The sequence below is a fragment of the Polyergus mexicanus genome, unplaced genomic scaffold (assembly GCF_030449975.1).
Source record: "Polyergus mexicanus isolate NDT 795.1 unplaced genomic scaffold, iyPolMexi1.0 SCAF_46, whole genome shotgun sequence".
In the NCBI taxonomy this organism is placed as follows: Eukaryota; Metazoa; Arthropoda; class Insecta; order Hymenoptera; family Formicidae; genus Polyergus; species Polyergus mexicanus.
This window is the reverse complement of record NW_027223366.1, coordinates 69,454-81,535: the sequence shown is the minus strand read 5'-3', so window position 1 is coordinate 81,535 and position 12,082 is coordinate 69,454. Positions and strand designations below refer to the sequence as shown.

Below are 12,082 nucleotides of genomic sequence, written 5' to 3'. Positions count from 1 at the left end.
AAAGTTATAATTAAACGATAATTCGCGTGTCCGCTCATATCTTGCTGTCGCGTGCGATTACCTAAGACGGTCCGGGAGTTGGTGTCGAAAAGAATAAATACTGTTCAACAAACTAAACCCGGACAACTCAATTACGTCCTATCTCTCCGATCGGCGAAACAAATAAATTCTGTTAATGTGGACGTGTAAATCGAAGGCGCGGCTACACCTTGACCTTGCAGATAAAGATCTTCCCAACTAGTTGCATCTCGGTTTTCAAGTAGCAATTTCGCCTTATCTACATTTTTTATCGTTTCAGGTTTTACTATCCTTAGTTCCTCAAAATATTTATTTAGTGCATGCTTTAATTTTTCACTCTGGACCAAACCATGCATAGCCGGGTCCATTGATTGTTCCATTCTTATGTTATTTTTTATTGCGGCCAAGGGGAGCAAGTTTTGGAATAAAAAAATACTTTGTTATAGTGTTTTGGAAAGCTCTCAATGTTAGCTACAAGAATACTAAATAAAAAATGGGGGTTTCCGTTTAAGATTTTAAAGTTAACCTTCACATGACCTTCAAATGATTTTCCAAGGTCAAATCATTGTCATCATCTTATGGCCCTCTTGAAACCACACAACTTTTGTTTGAAACTTTTTTATGTCAGATTATTGTAAGTGTCTTAAAAATCGTGGTGACCGTTACGAGGACCACCCTATATATGTTTGTATTAGTTATATTTTTTGGTAAGGTTTTAAACATAACTTTTTAACGTTTTTAATTATTCTAACCATTGAGGGAACTTCATTCTCTTTTATCAAATTACTCCAGGGATGGATTTTAGCACCTAAGTACACGAAGGCTTTGTCAGGTTCAATATTTGTAATCGTTTCGTTCTTAATTTTAATTACTGGATCTTTTATGTACCATGTTTTGTTTTTTTGTACAATTTGGAATGCAGCGCATTTGGAGACGGATAAGGACATACCAATGTTTACTAGATATTCATGAATCATTTTAACCTGATTTCTCGCTTCTACATTATCCTTAGCTATTAGCACTATATCGTCAGCAAACGCTAAAATAGACACAGGTTCGCTTTCGACTCGTACGCCTGTTGTTTCTTTATGTATATGTTTAATGATCGGCTCTATTGCTAAATTAAATAATAAGGGGGACAGCGAATCACCTTGTTTCACTCCCCTTCGCAACTCTATTTCTTTGTTTTCATTATTTGCCGCTTTAATCGAAGTTCTGCAATTCTGATACATTTTTCTTATTAAGTTTATAACATATTTATGCACTCCTTTTGTTTTTAAGCCTAAATCAATCATGAAGTGCGGAATCATATCGAAAGCTTTGCTAATATCTAATACTACTACCGTTCCTCCACTTGTGCTCTTCATCTCATTAATTGCTTCTCTTAATAGAAGAGTATTAAATCTACATCCATCCTCGTTTGAGAAGCCCTTCTGCCGATTTGACTGTATTATAAATTTTCGAAGCGTGCTATCCACCACTGCCGAAAAGATGCGACTGAGCAGCGACCCGATGGTAATGGGCCACCAATTTTTTATTTCGCTAAGATCTTTATCGGGTGTCGGAATTAGGGTGGTTCTGTTTTTTTTCCATGGCGTTGGAAAGTATCCTTCTAACAATAGGATGTTAAACAAGATTGCTAGCAATTCAACCGTGCCTGTACGCATCAGGTGACATTTTTTAACGCCATACATTTCTGCTGCTGATTTATTTTTGACTTTTGTTATCCGGTCCTTTATTTCTTGCAGCACAATCGGTTGAAACACTTCTCCTATATCCAACTGCGGAATATGGTCTATTGGTATTGATAGATCTACTTCTTTTTGTCCTATCTGACCCCAAAGATCAGCGTACAGTTCTTTCACTCTCTCGGCAGGAGGGGGTTCTCGACGAGCATGCATAAAAGAAAAATCACTCTTAATTGTATATTCAGCAAGCTTTTTAGGACATTTATGGAATAGTTCCTGGCATCTAGCATAACCGAATTTTTTTCGTTGGTTATAATTTTTAATTCACCTTTTATTATTATTGTAATTATTCCATTTATTGTTATCGTTATATTTATTATCATTTTTATCTTTCTCATTGCTGTTATCATTATATTTATTATCTTTATGTTTAGAATCAGTTTTTTCTTTTCTATTTTTATTTTTACTATTTGCATGTAATAGCATAGGAACTATTTCTTTTTCAATAAATTCGTCTATTAATGAAAACAGACGGCTAGGTTCTTCTTTATGTTTTACCCATAATGTTTTTAAGGGGACTTCTAGATTTGCCAGCTTGCTATCTGAGGATATTGTAATTGACTCAATAAATTCACTCATAGTCTTTCTCCAAGTCTCGTCAGACCTTAGGGTCTGATCGCTCTCAGACGTTGAGGGTTCTGGCGTCTTTTCAAGTGCTCTACTTTCTACAACGTTAGTAATGTCGCCACACGCACTTGTCTCTGGCAACAGATCATGAAATGATTCTATATTACGCGACTCTCTATCGTGCAAGAATCTTCTCGTGTCGCTAATCTGTTTCAATGTTTTGTCCGGAAAGTAATGCTGTAGCTCTTTATTAGGAAAACGTGCATCCTTGTATCTTTCATTTAATCTTCGCAACATATTTGTTTCGTCTATCGTCCATACGTATTCGCGTCTTCCCGGTGTGCTATGTAGTCTTTCCGCTTCCTCTTTCCGCTTCCTCTTTCCGCTTGTAGTTATGTGTTTTTGGATGCGCGTGTCTTTCGTGTTGTGAAAGTCATATTTGTGTCAAAATATAGCACACACTCGGAGCACTTGAAGGGTCTTTCTATTATTTGCTGAGGGCCTTTACACTTAGGTCGGTGACCATTCCAGTTTTTCAAACCTGGAAAAGTTTTTGAGCACGCATTACATTTTAGCAATATGTCCACATCATTATGCTGTTCTTTGTAGTGATATATCAGATCTTTTAAATTTCGGAATCCTTGTAAAATATTTTTAATGCGGCAAATATCACAATGCGTAACATTCGTTTTTAACGGTACATTTATAGTAATCAGTTTATCATTATCCAATATTGCAAGCCAAGTTGTTATCGGTGATTGCATAATCCACAGAGGGTAAACCCGCCACAGGCAACCCGGAATCGGGGTTGTCTGTGTCCGAAGCATTTTTGCGCGTTTTAACCATAGCAAATATTTAATTTTAAATCAAGCATAAGAATCCTAGATAGTAAGAAGACTCGTTAGCCAGGGAGAAAGCTTGGTCGTCATAATAAACACAAACTGGACCACCCGCATATTCAGTACTTTAAAAAGTACTTGCTTATCTCGGATCTTTCCAGAAAGAATCTGGTACCTGAAAACAGGCATAGTGAGCATTAGCTGTTTGTTTCGTCCTCAACTTTCGGGTCTGCCCCGTAAGTTTGCCACACACCACTTAGCCGTTGCGATAACGCAACGTTTCCGGGAGAACCACGAGGAGGTGGGCGTGTGACGAGCGTATAAGGCGAAAATTCAAGCGCCTCTCACGTCCCAACTATGACTCTCAGACATCGGGATCAGATCAGAACATCGTTTATGCTTATAAACATAAAGTCAATAAAGAGCGTCACCCGAACGTCCTTAAGAGAGTCACAGTTATTCCCGCCGTTTACCCGCGCTTGCTTGAATTTCTTCACGTTGACATTCAGAGCACTGGGCAGAAATCACATTGCGTTAACACCCGCGAGGGCCATCGCAATGCTTTGTTTTAATTAGACAGTCGGATTCCCCTAATCCGTGCCAGTTCTGAGCTGAGCGTTGAATGGTGGCCGAAGAGGACGACCACGACGGCTCGCGCTGCCACGGAAGCCTCGCAGCAAGGAAGATCCGCGGGAGGTCAAGGCACGGGACCGAGCTCGGATCCCGGGACCGGCGCGAGAACGCCGACCGTTCACATCGCCCAGGCCCGGCACGTCAGCCAGACCCGCTTCCCGACCAAGCCCGACACGCCCCGCTCCTCAGAGCCAATCCTTATTCCGAAGTTATGGATCCAAATTGCCGACTTCCATTACCTACATTATTCCATCGACTAGAGGCTCTTTACCTTGGAGACCTGTTGCGGATATGGATACGAACCGGCGCGACACCTACACGTGGCCCTCTCCTGGATTTTCAAGGTCCGAGAAGAAGATCCGGACACCGCCGCAACTGCGATGCTCTTCGCGTTCCAAACCCTATCTCCCTGCTAGAAGTTTCCAAGGAACTCGAACGCTTATACAGAAAAGAAAACTCTTCCCGGATCTCCCGACGGCGTCTCCAGGTCATTTTGGGTTACCCCGACGAACACTCTTACGAGGGCCCGAATTGTATGCGGTTCCGCTGCCGGGTTCCGGAATAGGAACCGGATTCCCTTTCGCCCGACGGGCGTGTGTCTTTATATACATCATCATCATCAAAACGTCGCTCGCCAGCGGCAACGGAACGCGCGTAAAGCGACGTTCGTGCGCGACTCGCTCTGTTCTGCTGTTTTGTTGCTGTGTTTCTTCGACCCTCGAGTATATTGTACGCCGTCATTGACATAGGATTTCTCCTAGGGCTTAGGATCGACTGACTCGTGTGCAACGGCTGTTCACACGAAACCCTTCTCCACGTCAGTCCTCCAGAGCCTCGCTGGAGTATTTGCTACTACCACCAAGATCCGCACCGACGGCGGCTCCAGGCAGGCTCGCGCCTAGACCCTTCTGCGCTCACCGTCGCGACCCTTCTACTCGTCAGGGCTTCGTGACGACGCGAGAGACCTTGCCACACCGTACCAACAAGACACGACGCGCCCGGAGCTCCCGTAGCCGCCCCACTTGCCGCTGACGGCAGAGTATAGGATCGACGCTTCAGCGCCATCCATTTTCAGGGCTAGTTGCTTCGGCAGCTGATTTGTTACACACTCCTTAGCGGATTCCGACTTCCATGGCCACTGTCCTGCTGTCTTAAGCAATCAACGCCTTTCATGGTGTTCCATGAGCGTCGAGTTGGGCGCCTTAACGCTGCGTTTGGTTCATCCCATAGCGCCAATTCTGCTTACCAAAAATGGTCCCACCTGGCACGCTGATCCGAGATGCTCGTGGCTTCATAATTCAAGAAAGCCAGAGATCTCACCCATTTAAAGTTTGAGAATAGGTTGAGGTCGTTTCGGCCTCAAGGCCTCTAATCATTCGCTTTACCAGATGAGACTCGTTCGCGTTCCGTGGGGAACGGTCGAGTGCCAGCTATCACGAGGGAAACTTCGGAGTGAACCAGCTACTAGATGGTTCGATTAGTCTTTCGCCCCTGTACCCAGTTCCGACGATCGATTTGCACGTCAGAATCGCTACGAACCTTCATCAGGGTTTCCCCTGACTTCGTCCTGACCAGGCATAGTTCACCATCTCTCGGGTCCCAACGTGTACGCTCTGGGTGCGCCTCTTCTCGCGATGAGAACGAGACGCCCAGGAAGTGCGAGGCCGCATCGCGACGCGGCCCATCCTCCTTCGATCGACGGCCAGGGTCGATCTTCACTTTCATTACGTCTTTAGGTCTCGCGACAAGACCCAATGACTCGCGTACATGTTAGACTCCTTGGTCCGTGTTTCAAGACGGGTCCTAAGAGTACCCACAGCAGTAGCGTCGCCGACCGGTATAAATACTCCTCGATTCCCACAATGGGATAAGAGGGACGTTCGACAGGCCTGTCGAAGGTGAACCGTACTTCAACCAACAGCGGGCCAGGACCGGGGACGGCGCAAAGTCCGTAACCTCCGAGTACCGTGGGGTTCCGAAAACCAACAAAATAGAACCGAGGTCCTATTCCATTATTCCATGCACGCAGTATTCAGGCGAAGGTAGCCTGCTTTAAGCACTCTAATTTGTTCAAAGTAAACGTACCGGTCCGACTCGACACTCAGTAAAGAGCATCGCGACGGGATATTAGTTGGGCCGCCCCTCGCGAGGCTAAGCCCACCGGTAGGACGTCCCACATCACGCCAGTTAAACACCGCGAGCGGTGAACCGACGGTGTGCGACACAGATTCAACTAGCTTTTAATCGCAACAACTTTAATATACGCTTGTTGTGTCTCCGGAGAAGCACGGTAGTTGGGATCGTTTGCCGGAGGGAATTTGGGAATTCGGGCTCCGCCTGAGAACTTCACTGTGGTTATTTGTTTAAAATGACACCTTTTCAGTTAAATAAATATATTAATATCTATTTTATTTGTGACTTGATTACAATGTTCCCGCACTTTCGCTCGCGTCGCGTATCACGATAACGGATATCTTAACGTGCGCGTGTCTAGAGTCGTGTTTCGGTCTCGAGATTCGCCTCTCGCTTCTTCGTATATATTTCTGCCGACTGCGTGGCTATTTAATATATTGATTATAATAATTATTGATACTCGTTTTGACACACACGGTTGTTAGAGATATAGCTCGCGTAAAGGAATAAAGATTGCCCGCGTAATATTAATGGTGAAGACTGCCCGCTTTGTAGTTATTGTGACTACCCGCGTAATATTAATTAATGATCAAGACTGCCCGCCGTTCGTTAGCGGTGGGCCTTTTTATTAACTCCCCTTGGCTTCCCGGAAGGGGGTCGTTTAGCGACAAGGCTGTGTGTCATGTCGCTTGATTTTGGCAGTCTCCGGATGCAAGCTAAGAAGTTCTAAGTAGGACTTTTTTGCTTGCACTTTCGCAATTTCTTTATTCCTTTTTATTTCGCCTTTAAGTAGGACTTCTACGTTGCATTTTCGCAATGTCCTTCTTCCGCTTGCCCTGATTTCCTCGTTTTCGCAATGAGATGATTGCACGGTCGCTCGGGCTTAGCGCGTGGCTCGCGTTGTCAGCGCTTTATTCGGTCAACGCTCGTAACGTGATCTGTATTCACGTTACACGTTGAGCAATCATATAAAATAATATGTATTTAGAATAATATATTTAATAATTCGTGTATAGTCTGTTCGTGCTATAACATTCCTCCCCCGTAAGAAAAAGAAAAACGGAGGTGTAAAAGTGACGTTTTTCGCAAAACAAAATTTCTTCTTATTCTAATATAATATTTTTCCGGTATATAATATGAATAGAACCGTTTCTTATTTTAATTTTCTATAAATTGTTTCAATTTATTTGTATGCATGCGCACCGCTTTTCTTCCTTTCTTAATTGTATAATTCAAGTCTGAATTTTTCTCGATTATTACGTACGGTCCGGTCCATAGGGATTCAAGTTTCTCGGATCGTCCGCGTCGGAGCGTCTCGTCGTATACTCATACTTTGTCGCCGACTTTAAATTTGATTTCTCTAGTACTTTTGTCGTACTGTTTTTGGCTTTAATTTTTTTTTCTTTAATATGCTCTTTTGCGAGCTGACTCGTTGCCCTTAATCTTTCTTTCAATTCTTGCGCGTAATCGTCGTAATTGTATGTCGGTTTAGGCGGTCTCGTTAGTGACGTAGATAGATCCGCTTGGTGCCCGTACACTAATTTGAAGGGTGTATACCCCGTAGCTGTATGTGGCGTCGTGTTATACGTAAACATTGCGAACGGTATCCATTCGTCCCAGTCTGTCTGGTCTTCGTTTATGTAGTGTCTTAAATATTCCGCTAATGTTCGATGCGATCGTTCTAACGCGCCATTACTTTCCGGATGATAGGCAGTTGTCTGTATTTTATTTATTTTTAGTAATTTACATGTATTTTTGAATATTTCGCTGAGGAAATTTGTGCCTTGATCCGTTAAAATTTTTTCCGGTATTCCGTGTTCAAGTACAATTTTTGTAACAAATTCCTTGCTAACCGTGTTCGCTTCTTGGTTTGGAATCGGTATCGCTTTGCTGAATTTCGTTAAATTGTCTTGGAATGTTAAGAGATATTTATTTCCGTTTGTTGTAACTGTTAACGGTCCTACAATATCTAACGCGCATTTTTCGAAAGGTTTAGTAGGCGTATCCGTGATTATTAACGGTACTTTATTTTTTCGCGATAATTTATTTTTCTGGCACAATTCGCATTTTGCGATGTATTTTTCTACATCTTTCGTTATTCCTGGCCAATTATAATTTAGGCGGATTCTTTTTATCGTGCGTTCAACTCCTTGATGTCCTCCTGTGGGTGCATCATGATATTCATATAATATCTGTTTCTTGTCTTCCTCTGTGTATATTTTTTCTTCGTCGGAGTTTGTTTCTTCTTCTATTGCGAGGATTTCTCGTTCTTCCTCTTCTGTTTTGTGCGCTTCTCTTGTTACATTGCGGCTCAGTGCATCAGCGTTCGCGTTCGCTCGTCCGGCCTTATGAATGATTTTATAATCATATTCTTCGAGTTTTAATCTCCATCGGATTAATCTTGATCCGGGATCATTCACATTAAATAACCAGATTAATGGTTTGTGGTCGGTTACGATTTTAAATTTCGTACCGTATATGTATGGCCTAAAATGTTTTACAGCCCATACAATTGCTAGTAATTCCTTCTCTGTTGTATTGTAATTCTGCTCCGCTCGCGATAAAACTGCTGGCGTAAGCAATTGGTCGGTCATTACCTACTTATCCTTGTGACAATACTGCTCCGATTGCATAGTCGGAAGCATCGGTGGTCACTATAAATTCTTGATTGAAATCTGAATACGTTAGCACTGGCGCAGTCATTAATTTTTCTTTTAATATTTCAAAAGCATTTTGCTGTTCCATTGTCCACTCGAATTTTTCTGTTTTCTTTGTCAATTTCGTTAGTGGCTTGGCTATTTTTGAAAAATCTTCTATGAATTTTTTGTAGTATCCGGCTAGTCCTATGAAAGATTGTATATCTTTTACTTTCTTCGGCGTCGGAAACTCTTTTGTTGCGGTTAGCTTTGACGGATCCGGAGATATTCCATTCTCCGAAATGTGATCTAGATAAATTACTTCTTTGCGCAAAAACTCACATTTATCTGGTTGCGATTTTAGATTATTTTCTCGGAGTCTCTGTAGTACTTCCTTGAGTCTTCTATTGTGGTCCTCTAGGCTCGATCCGTATATGACGATGTCGTCTAAATAAACTAGACATTTAAGTCCTTGCATTCCTGTTAGAATTGAATTCATCAGTCTGTGGAATGTTGCTGGCGCATTTTTTAATCCAAACGGCATTCTATTAAATTCATAGTGTCCGTAGGGCGTAGAAAAAGCTGTCTTTTGTTTATCTTGCTCAGCCATCGGTATCTGGTGATATCCTGACGCTAAGTCTAGTGTAGTAAAATATTTAGCGTTTCCTAGCTGGTCCAGTATATCGGTGATATTGGTCAGTGGAAATGAATCGCCTATTGTTAAATCGTTTAGCTTCCGAAAATCTACTACTACTCGGAGCTTAGGTTTTCCGGATGCGTCGGCCTTTTTTGGTACTATCAATAAGGGTGCGTTCCATTGACTCGCGCTTGTTCGGATTATGCCATTTTTTAGCATTTCTTGCACTTTTTTATTTACTTCCGTCTTGTGCTTCTCGGGAAGACGATACGGTCTCGTGTTCACCGGCGAGGTGTCGGCGCGCGTGTTTATCTCGTGCTCTACTGTCGCGGTGCACGTCAGTGATTCTCCGTCCAACTAAAATGTATCGTAATATTCTTCGCATATCCGTAGGAGTGCCTGTTTTTCTTCCGTATTTAAATGTTGCGTGCGTAGTAGTTGTCATATTTGTCCGTGTCTCGAGTTAGTATACTTAAAATTTTTTCTTGTTTCCACCGTATGTATTTTAGAGTCGATCTCGCGTTCTATGTCTTCGAGGGTGACGTTTGGCGTCTGTATCTCAACTTCCATATCGGTTGTATTTATAATACTAACGGGACACGTGTAATCTTTAGGTTCTACTAAGCAGTTTCCGAGGTAGATTCCTGGAGCTGTTTCCTCGGCTTGTACTATTCCTATTCGATTTTGATTTGTTGTTGCTTTTACAATGGTTTCGCTGCGCGGTTTTAGAATCGTTTTGTTAAGCGAATGGAATTTTAGTACGGCGTTTCCTATTTTTAATTGATTTTTATTATAATCGCAAGATACCGAATGTTGTCGAAGGAAATCAATTCCTAGTATCCCTTCATATTCAATCGGAATGTCGTCCTTTATCACGTAAAACGCATGTTTTACCTTATGCTTTCCTATCTTGATTATGGCGTACATTTTTCCGATGGTATATATTTTATGTCCGGTTATGCCTGTGAGCGCGATTTTATCTTCGTGTATCAATGCGTCGTCCTTTAAATGTTTCAATTTTATTAGATGGTCGATCCTGAATCGTACAACATCTGTATTTTTTCGTTTTTCGCTTGTCGCATTGGTAATGTTATTAGCAATAAGTCCGTCTTTTTCTTTGCGCGTGGCATATCTTTAATATGCGTAACGCGATACTCAGATGCAGGTCGCGGTTGTCTCTTTCTCGCTTCCTCCTGCTCGTCTTCGCTGCTGCTATTTGCGCTATCGGCGTTTCTTTTTTGATGTCGCGGTTTCTTTCGATCGCGTATATTTTTGTCGCGCGTTTTTTGCTGATTTCCGACTTTTAGTTTATTTGTATTGTTTTTCGGTTTCCCTTTTAGACTCCAGCATTCGTCGCGGCTGTGTCCTGTTCTTTTGCAATGCGAGCAGTATTTACTTATCGCGTTTATTCGCGAGGGTTTTTCCGGCTTCGGGAGCGCGTATCGGCTGCTACGGCAATCGCGTCCGAAATGTCCGTTTTTTCCGCATTTAAAGCATTGCGGTGTCGGATTTCGACTATTTCGCGAGTAACTAAATTCGGTTTTATTTTTATTAGCAAAACCACTTGTTCTCGCTGTTCCCGGTCTGAGTTTTTCTTCGGCGCTCGCGCCCGTTATCGCTTCTTGGAGCGTCGTATATCGCTGCGCGCGTACGAGCACTTGTAATTCGTCGTGTAGCCCGATTTGGAAATTTATTAACGCCTGCTCTTGGATTGTTTGTTGAATCGTGCGTTTTGAGGTTGCGGAATGCTTCTTTCCTTCGATCATCGAATCATATAATTTCATCGCTAGTAAATCAACACGTTGTCCGAAAGCGTGCGCAGTTTCATTCGGCTTTTGTTTTAAGGAATTTAACTCGATTTGTAAGTGCGTAGTACTTTGTTTAGACTGGTAACAAGTCTCGAGTTGTTGTTTTAATTCGGCGAACGTCTGAATATTTCGTGTCTCGAAATCCTGCATGGCTTTTCCTTTCAGTTTTGTAAATAATATTGCTCGGATTAATGATTCTTCATCCGCGGGATGTATGTCTTGAACGGCGTACGTGCATGCATTTAAAAATTCTAATAACTTATGTCGCGATGTTCCGTCAAATTCGGGAATCATTGTTCTTGCTTCTTTTAACGGTAAGTAATTCGGAGCGGTGGTTCGTCGACTTCTGATGTCGCATGCGGTTCGTCCGTATGTTCCATTAAACGCGTCGTTACCGTCTTCTGAGCGGTTATATCCGTGACGTGTTAATTCCATAATCGCGTCTTCTACTCGCGTTACTCGCCTGTTCAATGATTTTACTTCCGTGCGTATTTTATTTAATATTTCGAGAAGGTGCGCGTCGCCTCCTTCTTCGCGGTTTCTCTCGTAGGGCGGTGTGTGATCAGCCTCCACTATATTTCGGTCTATTTGGTGAATGGATCGTCGCATTCTTTCTATTTCCTCGTCTACCGCGCTTTGTGGCGGGTTCGCGGGAGTGTTTTCTTTCGGATTTCGCGATTCGGTCATATTACTTTCTTGTTGGCTATAAATTTCTTCCGGATCGAATAGATCGCTCTCGTAGGAAGTTAATGAAAATTCGCGCCGTAGGGATACTCTACTTGGAGTTCTACTAATATACGGTCGCGTACGTCTAGTCTCGCGTTGAGTGTCGTCAGTGGGGTCAGTCGTATTACGCGGGAGTAGGCTTTTGTCAAAATTGTTAAACGGAAATTCGCGTTCTGTGACGACGTTTTCCGGTAACTCGGGCTCGTTTTCGCTCGAGTATTGAGTTTCTAAGTTTTTTCGCACGTTATAAGGATTTTCTCGCGGTGCTAAGCTTAATTTAATCGCTCGTCGGGCTGGTTCACTCAGTAACCACGATCGGTTTGCTATCGGTTGCGGT

The 12,082-nt window shown here is 42.8% G+C and overlaps 1 protein-coding gene across 1 annotated transcript; it reads left to right on the top strand.

Annotated features, from left to right (window-relative positions):
- Nucleotides 1-3,794: 3,794 nt before the first annotated feature.
- LOC138943838 (uncharacterized) lies at nucleotides 3,795-4,380 on the top strand. Its single transcript, XM_070314776.1, has one exon. It carries the CDS (start codon nucleotides 3,795-3,797, stop codon nucleotides 4,368-4,370), a length of 576 nt encoding a protein of 191 aa, XP_070170877.1. The 3' UTR covers nucleotides 4,371-4,380.
- Nucleotides 4,381-12,082: the final 7,702 nt, after the last annotated feature.

Bases quoted from the DNA above. Each gene is read 5' to 3' on its own strand.
- LOC138943838 (XM_070314776.1), top strand. From the start codon at position 3,795: ATGGTGGCCGAAGAGGACGACCACGACGGCTCGCGCTGCCACGGAAGC.